Source organism: Leucoraja erinacea, chromosome 2, assembly GCF_028641065.1.
Source record: "Leucoraja erinacea ecotype New England chromosome 2, Leri_hhj_1, whole genome shotgun sequence".
In the NCBI taxonomy this organism is placed as follows: Eukaryota; Metazoa; Chordata; class Chondrichthyes; order Rajiformes; family Rajidae; genus Leucoraja; species Leucoraja erinaceus.
This window is the reverse complement of record NC_073378.1, coordinates 61,425,894-61,452,030: the sequence shown is the minus strand read 5'-3', so window position 1 is coordinate 61,452,030 and position 26,137 is coordinate 61,425,894. Positions and strand designations below refer to the sequence as shown.

The window sequence follows — 26,137 nt, the reverse complement described above, 5'->3', positions numbered from 1 at the left end:
GTTGAGTCTTTTGCGTACTATACATCCAACTCTATAATCCATCAAATGTTTTGCTTGTAATGTGCTTTAAAATAATGGAACAGATGTTCAGTACATCCACTCTACTCAGTTGCTTAAAAATAGTATGTTAATGCGGTGAGTCAAGGCAGCTGAGATGCATGTTGTTGAAAATGTTGCATCTATTTCACAGATTAGCACATTGGGAAGTTAAAAAGGTGATTTCACATTAACACTTTGGATTTGTGACTTCCGGTGGCGCTATGGAGGGATAGGACGCACGTGTAATTAGCTCCGTACCGTGCCGATCAAACTACGTTAAAAAAAGAACAAAATGGTTCACTATTCAACGCATTTACGGGCAAAGGGCCAGCAGACTGGTAATCGGACCGCACTTAAAATCACTTAACACTGACATAATATTCCATCAGGAGGCTCACCTCAAGAATGCTGAGGTTGTAGGTGGATTAATAATAATAATAATAAATTTTATTTATGGGCACCTTTCAAGAGTCTCAAGGACACCTTACAAAAATTTAGGAGGTAGAGGAAAAACATGTAAGGGGAATGAAATAAATAGTAGAGACATGACTAGTACACAAAGGAAAGACAGAATTCAATACAAAACACAATAATAAGGCAATTAATGCACAGATGAAAAGGGAGGGGGACGTAGGGCTAAGGATAGGCAGAGGTGAAGATATGGGTCTTGGGGCGGGACTGGAAGATGGTGAGGGACACAGAATTGTGGATCAGTTGGGGGAGGGAGTTCCAGAGCCTGGGAGCTGCCCTGGAGAAGGCTCTGTCCCCTAATCTGCAGAGGTTGGACTTGTGGATGGAGAGGAGACCGGCAGATGTGGATCTGAGGGACCGTGAGGGTTGGAAGGGGGAGAGGAGGTCAGTGAGATATGTGGGGGCCAGATGGTGGAGGGCTTTGTAGGTGAGGATCAGGATTTTGTAGGTGATCCGGTGGGAGATGAGAAGCCAGTGAAGTTGTTTGAGGACTGGAGTGATGTGATACCAGGATTTGGTGTGGGTGATGAGTCGGGCGGCTGCGTTCTGGACCAGTTGGAGTCGGTTGATGTAGGTGGACAATTTAGACAGATTAGACAGTTGTATCACTCCACCTTTCCCTCTAAAGCCAGGGGCACTGAAATTCTAATCCGTAAAGGTATCCCGTTCAAACATAAGTCCACAATTGCTAATAAGGAGGGTAGGTATATTATAGTATCCGGAGAAATGTACTCAACCTCATTGATTTTGGTGAACATATACGGTCCAAATTCTGAAAACCCTCATTTTTTCAATAAAATATTTAATTTAATCCCAGATATATCCCAGTCCAATTTGATAATCGGGGAGGATCTAAACTGTGTATTAGACCAATACCTAGATAGATCTTCATTTCAAAGAATAATTACATCCCAGTGAACATCTGAATACTTATATAAACAACACAAATATAAAGGACGTATGGAGGATTGCAAATCCTTCAGGAAGAAAATATTCTTTCTACTCAGGTGTCCATAAAGTGTACACAAGAATATTTCCTGGTCGACTCCAAACTTCTGCCATATACTTACAACCCAAAATATCATAATATCATTATTTCAGGTCATTGTCCTCTTACATTTTCTGTGAAACTGGAAGGAATGGTGAAAAGGCAACCGTGCTAGAGATTGAATCCACAAATCCACACCTCTCCCCCCCGCCCACACACCCCTCCCCCACAACCCCCCGCCCCCTCACACCCCTACCCCCTTGACCGCACAATCCCCCCACCAAACACACCCCTCCCCCCTTGACCCCACAACTAGCCCCCCGCCCACACACCCCCCCCCCACCCCCCACCCAAATCCCCCCCCCCCCCTACAACCTCCCCGCCCCCACAATCACCCCCATCCACACACCCCTCCCTGCCCCCCTCTGGCTCCACAACGCTCGCTGCCCCCATGCAAGGAAAAGACAGAGACGGACTGCAGGCGATCCGCAGCTGCTTGGGCAGCACCGCCATTTCCGGATGCGGCTGCAGGGTGACTGATAGATTGGGAGAGTGGGTCGATGCATGGCAGATGCAGTATAATGCGGATAAATGTGAGGTTATCTACTTTGGTGGCAAGAACAAGAAGGCAGATTATTATCTAAATGCAGTAAGAAATGCAGATGCTGGTTTAAACTGAAGATGGACACAAAAAGCTGGAGTAACTCTGGAGAGAAGGAATGGATGACATTTCGGGTCGTGACCATTCTTCAGACTGGTTAGGGATAAGGGAAACAAGAGATCTAGATGGTGATGTGGAGAGATAAAGAACAATGAATGAAAGATATGCAAAAAAGTAACGATGATAAAGGAAAAAGGCCATTGTAAGTTGTTTGTAGGGTGAAAATGAGAAACTAGTGTGACTTGGGTGGGGGAGGGATAAAGAGAGAGGGAATGCCGGAGCTACCAGAAGTGAGAGAAATCAAAATTCATACCACTGAGCTGTAAGCTGCCCAAACGAAATATGAGATGGTGTTCCTCCAATTTGTGTTTACCCTCACTGACAATCAAGGAGATCGAGGACAGAAAGATCTGTGTAGAAATGGGGAGGAGAATTAAAGTGTCCAGATACCGGGAGATCAGGTTGGTTCAGGCGAGCTGAGCGAAGGTGTTCCGCGAAACGATCGTCTAATCTGCGTTTGGTCTCGACGATGTATAAGAGTCCACATCTTGAACAACGGATACAGTTGATGAGGTTGGAGGAGATGCAACTGAACCTCTGCCTAATCTGAAAGGACTGTTGGGGTCCCTGGACAGAGTCAAGGGAAGAGGTATAGCGACAGGTGTTGCATCGGAATGTACTTGGGCAGGGGTGGTTTGGGTGGGAAGGGTTGAGTTAACCAGGGAGATTCGGAGAGAACAGTCTCTGTGGAAGGCGGAAAGTGGAGAATGGAACCCCTGTTCCCTAAAGAATTAGGGCATCTCAGATGTACTAGTATGGAAAACCTCAGGCGCAGATGCGGCATAGACGAAGGAATTGGGAGTAGGGGATAGTCTTTGCAGGAAGCAGGGTGGGAAGAAGTGGCAGATTAGGAAAAGGCTGAGGTGCAACGAGACCTGGGTGTCCTTGTACATCAATCACTGAAAGTAAGCATGCAGGTACAGCAGACAGTGAAGAAAGCAAGTGGCATGTTGGCCTTCATAGCGAGAAGATTTGAGTATAGGAGCAAGGAGGTCCTACTGCAGTTGTACAGGGCCCTGGGAGACCGCACCTGGAGTATTATGTGAAGTTTTTGTATCCTAATTTGAGGAAGGACTTTCTTACTATTGAGGGAGTGCAGCGTAGTTTCACCGTGTAATTCCCAGGATGGCGGGATTGACATATGATGAAAGAATGGATCGACTGGGCTTATATTCACTGGAATTTAGAAGGGTGAGAGGGAATCTTATAGAAATATATTTAATTCTTAAGGGATTGGACAGGCTAGATGCAGGAACATTTTTCCCAATATTGGGGGAGTCCAGAACCAGGGGTCACAGTTTGAGAATAAGGGGTAGGCCATTTAGGACTGAGATGAGGAAAAACTTTTTCATCCAGAGAGTTGTGAATCTGTGGAATTCTCTGCCACAGATGGCAGTGGAGACTAATTCACTGGATGTATTCAAGAGAGAGTTTAGATATAGCTCTTATTGCTAACGGAATCAAGGGATATGGGGAGAAAGCAGGAACGGGGTAGTAATTTTGGAGGACCGTCCATGATCATATTGAATGGCGGTGCTGGCTCGAAGGGCCAAATGGCCTACTCCTGCACCTATTTTATATGTTTCTAACCTCTGTGTAGCCAATTTGATTATTACAAACCTTCAACTAGACACATTTTTCCCTCAGTTGAAGTTGTATGGAGTTTAGTCCCTGATAAAAAAACAAACATATGGTTCGTACTAACTAGCAGCTCAACCCTACAATGGTTTTTACCCCATTATTATGGGCTGGTCAGCTGTCATTGTTTTGACACTCATAGAAAGTGCTTCATCACAATTACTTCATCAGACTTGGTCCCAGCACATATGCGACAGTTGGAAAGCCCAGTACAGCAGCTGGGTCTGTGATAAAGGAATAAATTCAGCTTAGCTCACGATAGAATGAATGAAGCTCCATTGAGGAGAACTACTTGGCCTACCCCTGTGGGATTGTAATAACAGAGCCTGACTGTGTATTGTTAATATTCCCAATTTGCATATTGACATTTATGTAGCATTCAATATTCAACATGGAATTTGTGAAAGAATATTAATTTGCTGCAATGCATGCTTATTCTGTGAATTATATTTTGATGTGTAGGAAAGAACTGCAGATGCTGATTTAAATCGAAGGTAGACACAAAATGCTGGGGTAACTCAGCAGGACAGGCAGCATCTCTGGAGAGAAGGAATCGGTGACATTTTGGGTCGAGACCCTTCTGACTGATGTCAGGGGAGTGGGCTGGACAGAGATAGAATGTAGGGGACGAGGCGGGACAAAGATAGAATGTAGTCGGAGACAGTAAGACTGGTGGGAGAACTGGGAAGGGTGCGGGGATGGAGAGAGAGGGAAAGCAAGAGCTATTTGAATCAATCACAATCGCAATAATACTTTATTAGCCAAGTATGTTTTGCAACATATGAGGAATTTCATTTGCCATGTCAGTCATACAAATGAAAAGCAACGAAACACACAAAATACATTTTAACATAAACATCCACCACAGTGTCTCCTCCACATTTCTCACTGTGATGGAAGGCGAAAAAAAGTTCAAATCTCTTCCCTTCTATGCTCTCCCATGGTCGGGGCCTCGATCCCTCATTGACGGGACGATCTTAACTCCCGTAGCCGACAACGTTTGGGCCCTCCACATCGGGGTGATCAGCTCCTGCATTGGGGAATGTCAGCTCCCTTGCGCTGGCGATCGGCCCCGGGTCCGGGTTGGTCGAGCCTCTGCTTCATTGGAGCTTCCCAACTCGGCCTCTCCCGAGACTGCGAGCTCTTGATGGTAAGTCCCAGGCAAGGGATCAGCTCCGATGTTAAGCCCACGCCCCGCGGTGGGGCTCAAGTCAGTCCGAAGAGGCCTCCAGCTCCATCGATGGTTGGCCGCAGAGTGACCAGAGATGTGACCCAGAAAACAATTGCATCTCCGGCAAGGTAAGAAACTAAAAAAAAAGTTTTCCCTGATCCCCTCCCCTTCCACCCACATAAAACAAACCGGAGAACATTTACATAAACTTTTAACACAGACTAAAAATTAAAAAAAATACGAAAAAACAGACAGACTGTTGGCAGGGCTGCCAATCGTGCGGCGCCCTTGGTGGTGATTCATACCACTGGGGTGTAAGCTACCCCATGCGAAATATGAGGTGCTGTTCCTCCAATTTGCGTTGGGCCTCATTCTAACAATGGTGGAGGCCCAGGACAGAAAGGTCAGATTGGAAATGGAAGAAGGAGTTAAAGTGCTGAGCAACCGGGAGATCAGGTTGGTTAAGACGGACTGAGCCGAGGTGTTCGGCAAAACGATCGCGGTGCCTGCGCTTTGTCTCGCCGATGTTCAGAAGTTGACAACTGGAACAGCGGATACAGTAGATGAGGTTGAAGGAGGTGCGAGTGAACCTCTGCCTCACCTGAAAAGACTGTTGGGGTCGTTGGGTGGGATTGTGGAGTGAGGTAAAGGAACAGGTGTTGCATCTTGTGCAGTTGCAGGGAAAAGTACCTAGGGAGGAGGAGGTTTAGATAGGAAAGGACGAGTTGAGCAGGGAGTTGCGGAGGGAACGGTCTCTGCGGAAAGCAGAAAGGAGTGGAGATGGGACGATGTGGCCAGTGGTGGGATCCCGTTGGAGGTGGCAAAGGTGTTGGAGGATTATATGCTCTGTGCGACGGCTGATGGGGTGGAAGGTGAGGACAAGGGGGACTCTGTCCTTGTTGCGAATTGGGGGAGGGGGAGCAAGAGCGGAGCTGCGGGATATCGAGGAGACCCTAGTGAGAGCTTCATCTATAATGGAAGAGGAGGACCCCCATTTCCTAAACAATGAGGACATTTCCGATGATCTAGTATGGAAAACCTCATCCTGGGCGCAGATGTGGCGTAGACGGAGGAATTGTGAGTAGGGGATAGAGTCTTTACAGGAAGCAGGGTGGGAAGAAGTGTAGTCTAGATAGCCATGGGAGTCAATAGGTTTGTAGTAGATGTCGGTCAATAGTCCGTCTCCTGTGATGGAGACGGTGAGATCCAGAAATGGTAGGTAGATGTCGGAGATGGCCCAAGTAAATAATATTTTGATGTTGGTTCCAGAATTAAAACAAACTATAAATCGAATAAGATATTTGTATTGTTATGTACAGCACTAAGTGTTCATTTGTCAGTAAACATTTTATTAGTCTCACAAAGTATATCTTATTTAATTAGCAAGATAACTGGTCTTTAATACAGATTTTTATACTTATGTAAATGTACAATGCCTTGTACATTGTCATATGAATATGAAATGCTATAAAATGTGCATTTTAGTTTATTCTTTATATGCTTGCAATTTATCAGTGCTATTTTGCATTCACCTTTAGTGTTCGTATACATTTGCTGTGCAAAATACAATTAAGAATTCCAAAAGGATTTTAGTTCGATCTTTCAATTAGTCTAATAAAGTAGAAATCAGATGATGTATATCCATTGTATGAAGTAGAAAATGGTAAACATTTAATTCATTTTTCATTTGCAAAGTCACATGAAACAATTTGGAAAACAATACTTACAGTAATGCTGTACACGCAATGAAAAATAATAAGGCTTGAAAACCTTTCCAACTAATAATTATTTGTTCTGAAAAGTAAACCTAAATTATATTAAATTCTTGATCTTTAAGTTTGCTCACATCATTAATCATTGTGCTTTTCCTCAGATGTCAAACCATTATTGAGACTGGTCTTTTTAAATTAAAGTCTCATCATCAAGCCATGAAATACCATTTTGTTATTTCTCTTCTTTAACCCATAACATGTTTTCCCCTGTCTCCAATCCTTATTTCTCCCCTTTTCTTTCCCATTGCCTCTTCCATCTGTTGACCAATCTAATCCCATCCTCTGTTTCCTTCCTTCTTACCTTCCTTCTTCACCTTGACTTGACCTACCCAACTGTTTGTTCCTGTTCCTCTCTTCATTTGCAGCTTAGAGATGGCTAAAGTCAGCGCTCAGACTGCTTCCATCACCAACCCTGTTGAGCTGAACATGAACCTCTCTCAGTCTGCTACCCCTACCTCCACCCCCATCTCTGTGGCTGTTTTGGCAGCAGCAGCAGCTGCCTCTGTGGTTGATGTGGACCCCCTTTCCCCTTTACCAACGCCCCACTATTCTGTCTCCAACCTGCTTGGCATGAAAACTGTCCCATTTTTGTCGCTTAATGCCACAGCTGCTGCAGGGACCACAGAGGACATAACTGCTTACAGTCCCAAAATTACATCGGTGAAATCTGACCGGCAGAAGTTTGCTCCATATTGAGCGATGTGAATGTAGTTTTGTTGTTCTCTGCCAAGATCATGTGGTAGAAGATAAATGCTTAGCAAACATTTTAAACTTTATTCATTTTTAATGTAATTGTTAACTCAAAATTGTCTTTCATCTTCCACTACTATTAACAAGGTAATGCAACTTGTTCCAACAGCTTCTGACCTATTTTATAAAATCTTTTCCACCAATTTATGAAGATTTAATAAATTAGGAAAAGATTTAATGGGAATCCGAGGGGTAACTTTTTCACACAGGGTGGTGGGTGTATGGAACAAGCTGCCAGAGGAGGTAGTTGAGGCTGGGACTATCCAATTGTGTAAGATCCAACAGTACATGGAAAGGACAGGTTTGGAGGGTTATGGACTAAGCGCAAGCAAGTGGGACTTGGGTAGCTGGGACATTGTTGGCCGGTGTGGGCGAGTTGGGCCGAAGGGCCTGTTTCCGCACTGTATCACTCTATGATTCTCTATGACTAATTAAAAATAAAATGATTAAAACTTTTAATTGAAAATTACACGAGCTGCTTCTACACAGATATCAATTGTAAAAAACTATGTGAAAGACCACTTCCAAGGTGGTAGTTGCATGGGTATATTGTCACAAAAGAGTCTCTAAGAACATCAAAACTCAAGCAGCAACATGAATAAGAGGTAAACTGCCTGTGGTGGAGGCGTTGATGAACCAGACAATGAGGAATGAACAATAATCCAACCTGTCAAATTATCTTTAAATGATTGTATCTAGTGGTAAACTGTTATGGTATGTAATACTGTCTTTTATTTGATCTCTGGTCATGTGATTTTATATCTCCAGCCAGTAAAGATGAAAATCTACCATTGATTCAGATTCAATTTTAATTGTCATTGTCAGTGTCATTGTCATTGACATAGGAAGACGATTTAAATTGATGGATTTATACGTGATATAGCACAGAAATATGCCCTTTGCCATAACTCATCCATTCCAAACAAGATGCCTGTCAAAGATAATGCCATTTGTTTGTGTTTGACCTGTCTAAATTTTTTTTTTAACGTTGTAAGTGTTCTTATGTCTACCATGCCGTTTGGCGCTCTAGTTTTAGACTTACCTACCCTGTGGGAAATGACGATGATTATCTACCTTACCTGTGCCGCCCATGATTTAGAAAACTCTAAGGTCACTCAGCCTCCAGAGGAAAAATAAAAAGACACAGTCTAATTCAGTAAAAGCAGTTTACAGTCATTTACTCATATTATGCCAGGCAGTGAATTAAATGCTTGAATTTGAGACATCGTCTGTGTGGATTTCAGCAAGACATTTGATATGTTCCGCATGGTAGGTTGCACTGGTAGATCGCATGGGATCCACGGAGAGCTAGCCGACTAGATAGAGAATTAGCTTAGTGATAGGAAGCAGAGAGTGATGATGGAATGTTGTTTTTCCAGACGGAGGCCTGTGACTAATTGGGTGCCTTGGGGGTCGGTGCCAGAGCGATTGCTGCTTATAGTTTATCGCAATGATTTTGATGAAAATGTAGAAGTCATTAGTAATTAGTAAGTTTGTAGATGGCACTAATGTGGGTAATATTGCAGATAGTGAAGACTCTTATCAAAAATTACAGCAGGATCATGATCAGTTGGGCAAGTGGCCTGGGGAATGATTAATGGAGTTTAATGCAGATAAGTTTGAGGTGTTGCATTTAGGGAAGTCAAACCGGGGCACGAAGTTCATAGTGAATGGCAGGGCTTAGAGAAGTGTTGTAGAGCAGAGGGATCTAGGAGTGCAGGTACATATTTCCTTGAAAGTGGTGTAACAAGTAGATAGGATTGTCAATAAGGCACATTGGCCTTCATCGGTCAGGATATTGAGTATAGAATTTGGGATGTTATGTTACAATTGTACAAGCAGTTGCTGAGGACATTTGGGGTATTGTTTTCAGTTTTGGTCACTCTGTTATAGGAAGGATGTTGTTTAGCTGGAAAGTATGCAGAGAATATGTATGATTTTCTGTTGCCAGGACTTAGTGGACACAAGCTATAGACAGAGGTTGATCAGGCTCCGACATTATTCCTTAGAACACAGAAGGCTGAGGGGTGATCTTATGGAAGTGTATAAGATCACGAGGGGAATAGATAGGGTGAATGTAGAATCATTTACCCTGAATAGCGGAATCAAGACCTAGAGGACATAGGTTTAAGGGGAAAGACTTAATAGCAACCTGAGGAGCAATTTTTTCACACAGCTAGTGGGTATATGGAACAAACTGCTAGGAGGGATGTTTGAGGCAGGTACTATAACAACATTTAAAAGACATTTTGGCAGCTACATGGATAAGAAAGGTTGAGAGGGATATGGGCCAAATATGGCAGGTGGGACTAGTGTAGTTGGGGCATCTTGGTCGGCCTGTTGTGCTAAGGGGCCTGTTTCCATCATGTATGACTCTACGACCATATGCAGCTGAAATGAAAATTATCTCGACAGTCAACATCCTCTTGCCTGATTGGTTGTTGGCTTTTGGGCGTGTTGTAGCCGAACAATTCCATAATTTCTGTGGAAGAATCCTCGAAATTATGCGGGACACTAATCAAGTCACAGGACACTGCTCATAATTTAGTTCCAGGAAGAATTGGATTGGACTATTGAGGACGATAGGAGATTACAAAGTATTGCAAAGCTGGAGAATTTTAGTCCGGAGGAAGGTTTATCGCAGATAGTTTTTTTCTTTGGAATGAGATATACTGAGATTAAAGTGCAGGGATCAAGATAGATCAGGATATATCTCATAGCAGTTCATTAGTATAAATGAATGGCTAGAACAATTTGAATTCATATCGTCTTGTATTATAAAAGGCAACCATTCAGCTCATTGAATCTACCCCTGATCTCAGATCAATCCCATCACTCCCATAACTTGCCTCTTTGTAGGGTAAACATAGAAACATAGAAATTAGGTGCAGGAGTAGGCCATTCGGCCCTTCGAGCCTGCACCGCCATTCAATATGATCATGGCTGATCATCCAACTCAGTATCCCGTACCTGCCTTCTCTCCATACCCCCTGATCCCCTTAGCCACAAGGGCCACATCTAACTCCCTCTTAAATATAGCCAATGAACTGGCCTCAACTACCCTCTGCGGCAGAGAGTTCCAGAGATTCACCACTCTCTGTGTGAAAAAAGTTCTTCTCATCTCGGTTTTAAAGGATTTCCCCCTTATCCTTAAGCTGTGACCCCTTGTCCTGGACTTCCCTAACATCGGGAACAATCTTCCTGCATCTAGCCTGTCCAACCCCTTAAGAATTTTGGTACGTCGAACAATCCTTGTTCGAGACATACTGTGGCCCTATCCCCTAATTCTACCTCCGTTACATTGACGACAGCATTGGTGCTACCTCCTGCACCCACACACAACTCACTGACTTCATCCATTTCACCACTAACTTCCATCCGGCACAAAATACACTTGAACCATTTCCGACATTTCCCTACCATTTCTTGACCTCATTATCTCCTTCGCAGGGGATAGACTTCTGACCGCCATCCACTATAAACCCACTGACTCCCGTGGCTATCTGGACTACACTTCGTCCCACCCTGCTTCTTGTAAGGACTCCATCTCCTACTCCCAATTCCTCCGTCTACGCCGCTTCTGCACCCAGGATGAGGTGTTCCACACCAGGGCATCGGAGATTTCCTCATTCTTCAGGGAACAGGGGTTCCCCTCCTCTATCATAGATGAGGCTCTCACCAGGGTCTCTTCTAAACCCCGTGACTCTACTCTCACTCCCCATCCCATCCCCCCACTCATAACAAGGGCAGAGTCCCCCTTGTCCTCACCTTCTACCTTACCAGCTGTCACGTACAACAAATAATCCTCCATCATTTTCGCTACCTCCAACCACTTGCCACATCTTCCCATCTTCTCCCCTGTCTGCTTTCCGCAGAGACCGCTCCCTCCGTAACTCCCTGGTCAATTCGTCCCTTCCCACCAGCACTTCAACACCCCCTCCCATTCCGAATCCGACCTTTCTGTCCTCGGTCAGAGTGAGGACCACTGTAAATTGGAGGTGCAGCACCTAATATATCGCTTGGGCATTTTGCACCCCAGCGGTATGAACATTGACTTCTCTAATTTCAGGTAGTCCTTACTTTCTCCTCCCCTTCTCAGCTCTCCCTCAACCCACTGGCTCCACCTCTTCCCCCGTTGGCGCGCGAAGTTAGCTACAAAAATTTCGGAGCCTCGTGCGCTGTCGCGCACAACTACATACCCCTCCGCTCTTCTCAGTGGGATCGGCCCCACGCGGCCACACGATACCCATGCGCCTCAATACGATGACGATGTCGTGTAATTTGCGTGCCAAGGATATGTAAGTGGGACGGGCCCTTTATAGAGCCTCAGCATTACATCTCTTCTTTTATCTTGATATAAATGCTAGCATTGAATTTGCCTTACGTACTACCGATTCGACTTGCAAATTAACTTTTTGGGAGTCCTGCACCAGCACTCCCAAGTCTCTTTGCACCTCTGATTTCTGGATTCTCCTTACATTTAGAAAATAATCTATGCCTTTATTCTTATTACCAAAATGCATGACTCCACACATTGCTATACTACATTTCATCTGCCAGCATGCTTCTGGGATTTGGGTTGAAACTGAAGTGCAAGGGGGAAACCCGCTTAGTGACAGAGAGAAACTGTTAGCACCACACAGACAGCACTGAAGCGTTGCTGCAGTAGCAACACATCTACTGCACTGATGCTCAATGAATAGAACGTTCATACCCTGTGAGTGGGGAGCTTTTCATAGACTCTATACTCCAATGGCAACTTTTGCCATACATATCTATGTAGACTGTACTACCGTCCAGTCTGAAGAAGGGTTTCAACCCAAAACATCACGTATCCATGTTCTCTAGAGATGTTGCCTGACCTGCTGAGTTACTCCAGCACTTTGTGTACTTTTGTGTACTACCATCCTATTTACTGAAAATAACTGGAAATTGAATAAAATGGCAGTGTGCAGAGAAGGAGAACATACCCAGGATACTGGTTATATAAAGCTCATGTAAATTTAGGCTAGAGTGGCATGAGGATTTTAGGGTAGACTAAATATATGGGCATGGCTTATGGACTATTATGTAGAAAAATGTGAGGTCATCCATTTATGAAGGTCCAGTATTTTTTAATTGCTGTAAAATTGAGAAAGTGTGTACAGAAATACCTGGGTATCGTTGTATATAGATTCAGGTTCAGCAAGCAATTTCGAAAACAAGTGGCCTTTATTGCAAGAGAATTTGTGTACCGGAGTAGGGATGCCTTGTTCGTCTTGTATCAGGCCCTGATGATATTGCATGTGAAATATGGTGTACAGATATAGCACAAGAAAGGATAGATTTGTGATAGAACAAATGCCCCAAAGGCTCCCCATTTGATTCTTGGTGTAACATTTATCAAGTGGAGAAATTCGGAATCAGCATGAGGAGGGATTAACAGTCTGGGATAAGTACAAGATTCTTATTAGCATGTGCCCTTCCCTGGGTACCTAGAATTCTCAGACTAAAGAGTGGCAATGCAAAGAAGATGAGAGGAACCTTCTTCAGCCAGAGAATATACGGAATTTCCTACCCAAGTTGGCTGAGATGCTCAGTATATTCAATACATATCGAATGATTTCTGAATATTAAGGGAATCAAGAGATGATTTAGTGAAGGAAAGCAAGTCTGAAGTTAAAGATCAACACGATCTTAATGAATAGCAGAGCAATGGATAAGAAGCCAAACTACCTTTTCCTACTTCTCTTTGTTATTTTATGTGAGAAACGATTCAAATTTTACATCAACATTCATGATTACTAAACATCTGAATTTTCATTATACTTGCCATATTAGTTAATTACATGTATTAAACCTGTTTACTGTTATAAATCACCTTGTAAGAGATGCTGGCAATGATCGGCTGTTTGCATCACTCGCTTGTTCCTCAGTTACATGGATATTAGAACACACCAACCAGCACGTGCCAGGGTTTTGAAGTATAGTGAGAAACATAGCATTACATTTGTACTGCAGCATTGCTATCGGAAGGAAGATTTTAAATTCCTTAATGTTTACTGCTGTTGCCTACTGTTTACCGCTGTTGTCTGACAGCAGGTATCATAAGGAAATTGCGATGCAGTCCCAACTTTACCAAACAGGATTAGGCATGGAAAAATCAAATGATTTGTGGAATTAGCCAAATCTAGTTAATCCACATATTGCCCTCAGATGCACTGAGAGTCCATGTGATAGGAGTCTTCAGTGCCTTGGTTAAGGGCCTGTTCCACTGAGGAGACCTAATTTACGAGTTTAGAAGTGTTTGCGCTTGAGTCAAACTCGAAGCATGGTCGACACGTGGTCGTAGAGATCTATGTTACTCTCCTTCATGCTCGAGAGAAGTTCCCGCATACTCAAGGCCTCAGTTTGGTCGAGGAGTATTTTTTAGCATGCTGAAATTTGTCCGCGAGTAAAAATTGGTCGGCATGGAAACAAAATCGATATTTTTTTACTCGCAAGTTTAGTCGAAGTAGGTAGTAGGTTGGCGTGTTATTCGTAGGTAATCGAAGGCAATCAAAGGTAGTCAAAGGTAATCAAAGGTAGTCGAAGGTAGTCGTAGATAGTGTTAGTCTAGTCGAAGGTAGTCGAAGGTGGTCGTCTTCACTCTACACTATTCGGTGTCCAATTTTCCCAAAGCTAGTCGTAGCTGGTCTTCAACATAGTCGAAGGAGATCGAAGGAGGTCTTCTACATATTCGCAGGAGGTTCTCTACATAGTCGAAGGAGGTCGTAGGAGGTGTTCTACTTTGGCGATACAACAAGACCATGACACTTTTTAAAAATCTCCTAAACTCTTATAAACTCGCAAATTAGATCCCCACAGTGGGACAGGCCCTTTAAGCTTTGAGGTGGGACTGGGTTGTGAGTGGCCTGTGACCATTTAAATTACCATTAACTACTCGCTCATATGAATAAGTTCATCCTATGTACCATTCTTGTCCCTGAACTCGAGTATAAAGTGCACCTATCTCCTTCACTAAAAATGTTCTAGTTCTGGACACAATGTTGACTGGAAAGTTAGAGCAGGAATTTAGATAGGTCGGTTCTCTGGAGAATTGCTGTCTGAAGATCTATCTAACCAATAGATAATGTGTTTGAAAATGTGGGATGGGCAGGTGGCAGTCAGCCTAAACTACAAAATGTCAAGGTCTATAAACGCCGCTAAATCAATTCAGATGGATTAGGCAGTGTTAAAGTTGTCCAAGGTTTAGGAAAGGGAAATCATCCCATAGCTGCTTTGAGTTGCTTCCCAACATACCCTAGTTTAATGTAGATGTAGGCGTGAGCATAGGACTGAAATGCAAGGCTTTCAAAAGTTAGGCAGCCTGTTAGCATTCTCTTCAATGTGTGAAGATCTGCCATGTTCACAATGTGCAGCAGAGGCCTGCAGGTCTATCAATCATCTTCAGCAACTGAGCATTAACCTATTGGTGCAGATTTAAACGGGGTGAAAATTAGATATGTTTTATAATGAGTGTAATACACAGCAGAGATGCATTCAAGCTGAATAGTTTTCTGACATTAACTGTGGCATTTCTTATATTAATAAATGCTATTTCCCTGAAGGGAAAAATGAGGGGGTGCAAGTAATCAAAAGAAAAAAATAACCAATGCAAAATGAGCCAACAGATTGACCTGGATATTTTTCCAAAAACATATTAGAAAGAACTTGGATTCACATTATGACTGGGCTTACGGCTTAAATTGTGAATAATACACTTTGAAAATAATTTCAATTAATTCACTGATTAATTAAATCTCACCGAATAGCTGGTCATTATCTGTTGGAGCTAGTTAATAGTAAATGTTTTGTTTTGCCCATTTATCTTGTTTTAATTTAATTTTGCAGAACAAAACGAGTAATGTAATATTTGTATTTCTCTGAATTCAAATATTCATCAGTGATAACCATTCACTTTGCATTCTATAGACTAATATGTAAAGCTTTATCAGTATTGTGTGTATTTGAATATGTATTGGAGAGAAAAGAGACATTTTAATAAGTGACATTTTAAAATGTGTTCTGGTATATGGTGGTGTAGGTCAATGAATATTACAATGTATATTATACTGTTCTAGAGTACTCCACAACAATAGCAATATTGAAAAAAATTGTACTTTAGAGGTAGACCTGTTGTTATTGTGTTGCTTATTTTAGTGGTTGATTTTGTTTGTAGATATTACAATAAATATTTGGAACTAATGTCCCAAAGTCTCAGCTTGTTATAACCTGTTCATTTGAGAATTTGTTGTGAATGTTCATAGTAGAATTTTTTTCGTACTTATTAAAAATACCATCTCGATAAGCCTATGAATCATGCACTTGATTATTGTATTTCAACAAAATTACAAGGTTGAGAAGTACTTTGCTTTTTTGTTTTTCTTGATTTTGTTCCTGCATTTTAGGCTCACTTCAGAAGTTTCTGGCCTGGGGGCTCTGTAATGTATCCGTCGTGCAAAACTGCATTAGTTACAAGGCAGAACGTTCTCACTGGCCCATGTGAAGATGATTTGTACGGACGTTATCTACGGAATAAGAGAAGAATTCCTACCATTTCTAACTGTTCATGATATTGGGAAATGATTGATTTTGCTGCCTCAGTTACTAAATAATCTAACTCTTATGCTATTACATCACTTAACAATTTTATATATCTTTATGTAGCTCTTGTTATTTAAATGTTTAAATTTCTTTTTCAGTATATATCTTTTAACATGGTAGGGGCTGGTAGAACTCCAATTCTGTGTTTTCTGTCGTAGACATAAAATCAACTTTGAAATTAAGATTTTTAAAATGAAAATCCGCCTAAGGAATTTTAAAATCCGCGAGCCATATCATTAAATGGCATCTTTACAACTGCTTGATGTGAGTTTTATTAAAATATTCATGGAAATTATATTAAATTGTCTTATATGACAGGCTTCTACAAAAGCTCTGGTTTCAAATACATTTTTATTCAATATCTTCATTAAGTATGACAGAAATGAAAATTGAATATATCTGTTGTTTTAATCACTACATTGTTGCTACTTTTCATAGGTAGTGAATCAACCCCATTCGCCCATCATCTCTAAGTATGCTGACCTACAGTATTTTTCCAGGTGCACATAATTAAGTAATGCCTTAGTTTTAAAAATCTAACACTTGTTTCAAAATCATTGTCCTCCCTATCGTAGTTATCTCCTCTAGCTCTTGAACACTGCACAACTCTAACCACAATTCTACCTCAGCAACTATGGTCTACTGTGTACTTTGTTTTGCACTACAGACTTCAGTTTCACATTATTATGGCCTGGTTACCATATAACCATATAACAATTACAGCACGGAATCGGGCCATCTCGGCCCTACAAGTCCATGCCGAACAATTATTTTCCCTTAGTCCCACCTGCTTGCACTCATACCATAACCCTCCATTCCCTTCTCATCCATATGCCTATCCAATTTATTTTTAAATGATGCCAACGAACCTGCCTCCACCACTTCCACTGGAAGCTCATTCCACACTGCTACCACTCTCTGAGTAAAAAATTTCCCCCTCATGTTACCCCTAAACTTCTCTCCCTTAATTCTGAAGACATGTCCTCTTGTTTGAATCTTCCCTATTCTCAAAGGGAAAAGCTTGTCCACATCAACTCTGTCTATCCCTCTCAGGACTCATTTTCAAGATTATAAATAAGACCTCTATTCAGGTCCCCCCTTAACTTCTTCTCGCTTTCTCCACATATAATTTCACACCTAACTTATTCAACCTTTCTCTATGCTAACTTAGTTGTTGAAAAAAAAAAAAAAAGGTACATACATTCTAGTAAATCTTTGGTGCCTCTGCTACTCTCTCTAAAATTTTGTTGACATCCTTTCCTGTAACTTAGTTGCGACCAAACATTGTACACCCTATACTCCAGATTTGGTCTATAATTGGGCACCAAAATTGTACACCATACTCCCTTGTCTCACCAATGCCTTGTACAATTTTAACATTACATCTCAGCTTCTATACTCAATGCTCTGATTTATAAAGGCTAGCATACCAAAAGCTTTCTTTACCACCCTGGAAATTCTCTTCATTATCCACAACACCCCCTATCTTGGTATCATCTGCATACTTACTAATCAAATTTACCACCCCTTCATCCAGATCATTGATGTACATGACAAACAACAAAGGACCCAACACAGATCCCTGAGGCACCCCACTAGTCACCTCTAACCTGACAAACAGCCATCCACCATTACCCTCTGGCGTCTCCCATTCAGCCACTGTTGAATCCATCTTGCTACTCCTGCATTTATACCCAACAGTTGAACCTTCTTAACCAACCTTCCGTGAGGAACCTTGTCAAAGGCCTTACTAAAGTCCATATAGACAAAGTCGACTGCTTTACCCTCGTCAATTTCCCTAGTAACCTCTTCAAAAAATTCAAGAAGATTAGTGAAACATGACCTTCCAGGCACAAATCTATGTTGACTGTTCCTAATCAGACCCTGTTTATCCAGATGTTTATATATATTATCTCTAAGTATCTTTTACATTAATTTGCCCACCACTGAAGTCAAACTAACAGGTCTATAATTGCTAGGTTTACTCTTAGAACCCTTTTTAAACAATGGAACAACATGCGCAGTACGTCAATCCTCGGGGACTATTCCCGTTTCTAATGACATTTGAAATATTTCTGTCATAGCCCCAGCCTTTTCTACACTAACTTCCCTCAATGTCCTAGGGAATATCCTGTCAGGACCTGGAGACTTATCCACTTTTATATTTTTCAAAAGTGCCAGGACTTCTTTTATTTTGAAACTCATAGTATCCATAGCTACTCTACTAGTTTCCCTTACCTCACATAATTCAATATCCTTCTCCTTGGTGAATACCGAAGAAAATACGTTGTTCAATATCTCCCCCATCGCTTTTGGCTCTGCAGATAGCTGTCCACTCTGTCTCTCCAATGGACCAATTTTATCCCTCGTTATCCTTTTGCTATTAATATAGCTGTAGAAACCCTTTGGATTTACTTTCACCTTACTTGCCAAAGCAACCTCATATCTTCTTTTAGCTTTTCTAATTTATTTCTTAAGATTCTTTTTACATTCCTTATACCCCTCAAGCACCTCATTTACTTCATGCTGCCTATAATGATTGTAGATCTCCCTCTTTTTCCGAACAAGATGTCCAATTACCTAGTGTTATTAATTTATTCCTACATTAATTTATTGTATTTGTGATTAATGTACTTTTTAATGTGTCATTACATTAATGGGCCTGAAAAACCACAAGCTAGTAAAAATTCTGTTGTTCCATTGCCAGTACCGGTATATGTGACAATTAAATACTCAAAGAGTCAATGACTGATACAGTATGGAAACAGGCCCATCAGCCCAACTTGTCCCTGCCGACTAGTTTGGTAATTGGTCTAGTGATTATTGACTTGAACACTCCAGGATGTCGATGAGTTCTTGAGCAGCCATACATTTAAATACATCATTATGGGCAGCTGTACCTTCAGCAGTAGCTTGAAATTAATCTCCTTGAACTAACGCCTCCTTGCAACTCATAGTCAAATTATGTTTGCTAATGGCCCCATGAAATGCTGTAGGAGTGTTTTGCTACATTATGTATGAGATGTTAAAACCAAGCTCTGTTTCCTTTGGGATGACATAAATAAAATCTCCCAACATACTACAATGGAATACTAAGGTGTAATGGTCAAGTGTGAACAGTTACCACTCAAATAATGTCAATACAAGCACAGTATCTGCTCTTCGGTCTTGGTCTGTGCCCAATTTAACAGCTTACACCATTTTAAAAATGCCTCAGTTCTGTCATAAATGTGGCATTACAAGATTATAAATCTGATCCTCTTTAACCCCTGGTCATCATGTCTTGGAATTCAGAATCAGAATCAGATTTTATTTGCCAAGTATAGAAACATAGAAACATAGAAAATAGGTACAGGAGTAGGCCATTCAACCCTTCGAGCCTGCACCGCATTCAATATGATCATGGCTGATCATCCAACTCAGTATCCTGTACCCGCCTCCTCTCCATATCCCCTGATTCCTTTAGCCACAAGGGCCACATCTAACTGCCTCTTAAATATAGCATGTTTTGCAACATACGAGAAATTTCACTGACCAGGTCAATCATACACCACTAGTCATAGGCCTTCAGTCTGAAAACAATCTTCCTCCTTCACCTTCTGCTTCCTATTATTGGACAGCGACTACATATCTGACCTAATATAGCTAGCTAGCTCTCCCTAGATCCCAGGCAATCTAACCCAGCAGGACCTTGCTAAAATTCATTTAGTCCACTGCCCTGCCCTCATCAATCCTCTTGAATACCTCATCAAAAAACCCTGAACATATTTGTGTGACACAATTTCCTTTTTCACAAAGTCACTAGTCTACCAAACTTGTTATGCCCCATGTCTGGCCAGTCCCCACATGTATGGCCATTAAGCTTAATTCAGCTTCTTATTTTTTCACTATGATTCTATAACTCTATCATTTCTTATTGCCTCTAAATTGTTGGACAATTTGTCCTCTTTCTCCACTACTGAAAGGTAAAACTGAATTTTGGAAAACTGAAGTTACAGTGGCCTCCATAATGTTTAAGAGAAATACCAATCATTTATTTATTTGCCTCTGTACTCCACAATTTGTGATTTGTAATAGAAAAAAAAATCGCATGTGGTTAAAGTGCACATTGTCAGATTTTAATAAAGGCAATTTTTATGCATTTTGGTTTCACCATATAGAAATTACGACAGTGTTTATACATAGTCCCCCCATTTCAGGGCACCATAATGTTTGGGACACAGCAATGTTATGTAAATGAAAGTAGTCATGTTTAGTATTTTGGTGCATATCTTTTGCATGCAATGACTGCTTGAAGTCTGTGAATCATAGGCATCACCATTGCAGGGTGTCATCTCTGATGATGCTCTGACAGGCCTGTATTGCAGCCATCTTTGCCTTATGCTTGTTTTAGGGGCTAGTTCCCTTCAGTTGACTCATCATCGAGGGCTAATCCTCTTCAGTTTACTTGCATATAACTCATCATTGTTGAAAACACTAACGACGCAGTGGTGCTGGTTTCTGACAGGAATGGTGACGGACGCACCACACAGTTTTGTCGTCGACTATCCGACCATGGAGCAGGTAGCACAGGATTACATGGTACCCGTGGCGGGGGGAACTCTATATAAAAAGCATGCTCAATTGTGTTCAGATCGGGTGATTGACTTGGCCACTCAAGATTGGCCATTTTTTAGCTTTGAAAAACTCCTTTGTTGCTTTAGCAATATGTTTGGGATCATTGTCTTGCTGTAGAATGAACCGCCGGCTAATGAAGTTTGAGGCATTTGTTTGAACTTGAGCAGATAGGATGTCTATACACTTCAGAATTCATTATACTACAGGTGCACAACCTTTTTATCCGAAAGCCTTGGGACCAGACACTTTTCGTAATTCAGAATTTTTCGGTTTTCGGAATGGAAGATTTTTAGCGTAGATTTTAACGGCTGGCTCAGTGGTAGAGTGCTCGGCTCGTATCCCTAAGGTCGCGAGTTTGCGCCTCGATCCCGGCAGTTACTCAATCGCGAGTTTGAGTCTTCAATGTAGGTTTTTCTTGCAGAATAGGAGAGAATAGGGAGGGTTAGGCTGGGATCCTTCTCTGCGAGATGATCTTAGTGCGGGAGACAAGTGTAGGAGAGGTGTACTGAGTGTGTGGGCAGAACTTTGGAAGTGATTGCCCACCATTCTCAAAAGCCGCTGTGTCTTCCTGTCCCTCCAACTCCAGAGGAATCCGCTCCCCGATGGGCCGCTACGGCGACAAGTGGCAGTTCGCCCACAGCCCGAGCTGCGCCCCCTCATCCGCAACCCGGGTTCCTCTGGAGTTGGAGCGGGGCTGGGCTAGAGTTTTTTGCTGGCTGTGAGTCTGTGGGATCTCCGTGCTTGCAGTGGGCCTGGGGGTCGGTGTCCCGATGAGGGGGCGCAGCTCGGGCTGTGGGCGAACTGCCACTTGTCACCGTAGCGGCGCATCGGGGAGCGGCTTCAGTTGGTCCTGACGTCTCTCAGCTCCTGTCCAGGGGGGTGGCCGGAGGCGTCAGGACCAACAGGAACCCGCTCCCCGATGCGCCGCTACAGCGCCAAGTAGCAGTTCGCCCACAGCCCGAGCTGCGCCCCCTCATCCGCAACCCGGGTTCCTCTGGAGTTGGAGCGGGGCTGGGCTAGAGTTGCTGCTGGCTGTGAGTCTCTGGGATCTCCGTGCTTGCAGTCGGTGTCCCGTTGGTCCTGACGTCTCCGGTCACCCCCCTGGAATGGAGCTGAGACTGGGAACTGTACCGCCCTTGCCCCCTCCCTCTGCAACTGCAAACAACCCCACAGTTCCCAGTCTCAGCTCCTGTACAGGGGAGACGTCACAGCCCGAGCCATCAGCTTCTGTCCCTACGGGGACAGCGAGAGCGTGTTCCTCTGGAATTGGAACGGGGCTGGGCTGCTGCTGGCTGTGGGTCTCTGGGATCTCCGTGCTTGCAGTGGGCCTGGGGGTCGGTGTCCCGTTGGTCCTGACGTCTGCGGTGACTGGCACTAGCTCTGATGTGAAGACAGTGCAAAGCCCCTGCGCCGGTGCAATGGGCGGGGAGCTGGAGAGGGGAGGGAAGGGGTCACACACATGGCCGGGAAGCAGAGGGGTGTAGGTGGGGTGAAACTGAAGGGAGCGACAATTTGCTGCTGCCTGCCCGCTGAGTTAAAAAAGTTCCCACGCAAGACTCACGATACACTGTGTATCGTGAGTCTACCGTGGGAACTTTTTAACCTCAGCGGGCAGGCAGCAGCAGATTGTCAATTATTAACCCTCCCGCGCAATATACCCTCACTTTCTCTTTTATGAATGGGGCTTTAGTTCCCCTTTCTTCGAGGACCGACCGGAGGTTCCGCTGTCACCTCTGCGGGCCGCCCTCGGTGAACGTTTTCAAGGACCTTTTTTCCAAGGACTGAAAAAATGTCGCTATTCGGAGGTTTTCGTTATTTGGATCTTCGGATAAAAGGTTGTGCACCTGTACTACCATCAGCAGGTGTATCATCAATGAAAATAAATGACACAGGTCCTTCAGCAGCCATACATGCCCAGTCCATAACACCCCCACCACCGTGTTTCACAGATGAGGTGGTATGCTTTTAACCTTGGGCAGTTCCTTCTCTCCTCCATACTTTGCTCTTGCCATCACTCTGATATAAATTAATCCTTGTCTCATCTGTCCACAAGACCATTTTCCAGAACTGTGGTTGCTCTTTTAATGTATGTAATGGCAAACTGTAACCTGGCCATCCTAGTTTTGCAATTAACCAGTGGTTTGCATCTGGCAGTGTAGCCTTTGTATTTCTGTTCATGAAGTCTTCTGCGGACAGTAATCATTGACAAATTCGCACCTGACCCCTGAAGAGTGTTTCTGATCTGTCGGACAGGTGTTTGGGGATTTTTCTTTACTATAGAGAGAATTCTCCTGTCATCAGCTGTGGAGGTCTTCCTTGGCCTGCCAGTCCCATTACGATTAGTAAGCTCACCAGTACTCTCTTTCTTCTTAATAATGTTACAAACAGTTGATTTTGGTAAACCTGTTTGGCTGATTAACAGTTTTATTCTTGTTTCTCAGTCTCATAATGGCTTCTTTGACTTTCATTGGCCAAACTTTAGTCCTCATGCTGATTAACAGCAATCACATTTCCATGGGTGAAGGAAAGACTGGAGGAAAGACTAGGCACTGAGAGCTCTCTTACACCTGCATTAATAAGACATTTAAACACACCTGAGCAATTACAAACATCCGTGAAGCCATGTGTCCCAAACATTATGGCGCCCTGAAATGGGGAGACTATGTATTTCTACATGATGAAACCAAAATGTATAAAAACGGCCTTTATTAAAATCTGACAATGTGCACTTTAATCACATGTGATTTTTTTCTAGTACAAATCTCAAATTGTGGAGTGCAGAGGCAAATACATAAATGATGGGTCTTTGTCCCAAACATTATGGAAGGCACTGTAGTATATATAACTCCAGGAAATAACTCTATCCCCTGTTCATCAATCCTAACACTTTCCTTGGCAGGTGACTGAAATGAAACACTCATCTCTGACATGCTCATCATCACCAAGACTCCCTATTTCCACTTTCTTAAAATCTCCTAATTCCATTGGTTTATCTGGTATTATCTATCTCATGTGGATTATATAAAATCCATGTATTTTCTTTTCTTTATGGAGACCTTTTATGTTGAATGCACTGAAAGTGTTGTCCATTTACTGCTAATGAGTGTTGACTATTGCAGGGCTATCTCCTCCTGATATTAATCCATGATAGTTATTATAATCGTTTAATCAACAACCAGAAACAGTTCTCTGTTATTACACCTGCCTCAACCACTTTGTCCGGCAGCTTGTTGCATAAACCCATAACTCTGTGTGCAAAAATTGCGCCTCAGATTTCTATTAAATCTTTTCCATCTTACCTTAAATCTTTCCCGTCTAGTTCTTGATTCCTTTATCCTGGGGAAAATCCTTTGTGCATTCAGCTTCATATCTATTCCTTTCATGATTTTATGCATCTCTATAAGATCCCCCCCCAGCCTCCTGCGCTTCAAGGAATAAAGTCCAACAGCACCTAACCTCTTCCCATAGTTCAGGCCCTCAAGTCCTGCCAACATCCTTGTAAATCTTCTTTGCACCCTCCATCTTTCCAATGGAAGGGCGATAAAATGCAGCCTCACCAATGCCTTGGTATAACAGTTGTTAGAATCATTTGCAAACATACTAATCATCCAAATCGTTCATAAAGATGACTAACAGCAGTGGACCCAGGACCAATTGTTGAGGCACACACTAGTCATTGGCCAACAGTCCGAAAAACAATCTTTCACCACCACTCCGCCACAATGAGCCAATTCTGTATCCATGAGATAACATGGGTATGATGAACAGGGTAGTTTAAGACCCTCCTACCCTGTTTTACTCATGGTACGAGGGTCTTAAACTAAAGGTTGGAAAGATGTAAAGGGGACGGACCCAAAGAGCATGTTTTGCACGCAGAGGATAATAGTTATGTGGAACGACCTGCTAGCGGATGTGGTTAAGACGTTACAAAGTTAAAAATAAACTTCAACAAATGCATTGATAGGAAAGATTTAGACAGATGTGAAATAAACACATGTAAATTAGACTACCTGAGGTAGGCATCTTTGTCGACATGGGGTTGTTTCTGTGCTGCATAACTAATTCTCTCACTATAATGCATTTCACTTATACAATGTGTACTCAGTATTATTTAATGAGTGTGGCAATAAATTGCTCCAGTGAGAATGGGACAAGGAGTGTACAAACAGTACGTGTTATTCAAGGTGAAATAACTTCTGTTTGTACATCTTACTTAATTAGCACAGACAATTACACTCTGTGTTATGGATTTAGACTAATTCATATGGAATGATGAAAAACAGGATGAAAATATTTTCTCACATCTGTGAAAAATGCAGCATGTTTTTCATGCAAGTGTACTGCATTTATTAGGTTTCCTCATGGGAGGTCCATTCATTATTTCCATACAAACAATTCCAGATGTCTTTAATACACATTTAAACTACTTGCCAATGTCTAATTAAATTAATTACATGGGGGATCAATTTTAATTGAAAAGAAGTAAAGCGTGACAATCATCGCACGGTTCAGGTAAGAGACCACAACGGATTGCCTTAGTATCAAATTCTGTTATGACAATTATTTTAAGTTTGGATATTTTTTTATGTTTAATCAGATTGTTCATTTGCAATTATTGTCCATGGAATTAGAAGGAAAAAAAACGAACAAATCTTTCCATCATTTATTTTGTCACTATAAATGACTTGTGGTTAGTTACTGCAATGTAAATTGCAGATGTTGCAAACTTGTGACAAAATACAGAGAGACAAAGATACTGCAGATGCTGGAATCTTGAGTCAAAAGCAAAGTGCTGGAGCAACTTGACAAGTCAGGTAGCATCTGTGGAGAAAATGGTCAGATGACAAACACGTTAGACAATAAACAATAGCTGCAGGAGTAGGCCATTCGGCCCTTCGTGCCAGCACCGCCATTCAATGTGATCATGGCTGATCATTCACAATCAGTACCCTGTTCCTGCCTTCTCCCCATATCTCCTGACTCCTATGTACCTTCAGGAGGATGAGCACCAAGATGTTTAAGCAGTGGTACCTGTTAAATTGTATTGTCATCAAAGCAAGGACCACACGTGGAAAAGGACAGCAATTTTTAAAGATATATTCTAATGAAAAAATGAAGAAAAAAACATATATTAAATAGAACCTTTCCATGAAAACGTCGTTATTAAAAGTGAAGATTAAGCTCTGTAGTTAACACCTTTTTTTAAGATCACAAAATCCAAATAAACTGCATTTATTGGAAAGCAACAAGTAGGCTTCCGAAGGGTCCCGACCAGAAACATCACCTATCTATGTCCTCCAGAAATGCTGCCTGACACACTGAGTTATTCCAGCACTGTTTTCTAT

The 26,137-nt window shown here is 42.4% G+C and overlaps 1 protein-coding gene across 13 annotated transcripts in view; it reads left to right on the top strand.

Annotated features, from left to right (window-relative positions):
• Positions 1-16,505, top strand: part of zgc:110045 (uncharacterized protein LOC664755 homolog) — a 156,920-nt gene extending 140,415 nt beyond the window's left edge. For 8 of the 13 annotated variants that reach the window (XM_055657666.1, XM_055657647.1, XM_055657629.1 and 5 more), the window contains one exon: positions 7,166-7,817. In XM_055657666.1, coding sequence (XP_055513641.1) covers positions 7,166-7,496 — 331 coding nt within the window. In that variant the 3' untranslated portion in view covers positions 7,497-7,817. Of the gene's footprint in view, positions 1-7,165; positions 7,818-15,979 lie in introns of those variants that run through there. The other 5 variants (XM_055657611.1, XM_055657574.1, XM_055657592.1 and 2 more) reach the window with 2 other exon arrangements.
• The last annotated feature ends 9,632 nt before the right edge of the window (positions 16,506-26,137 follow it).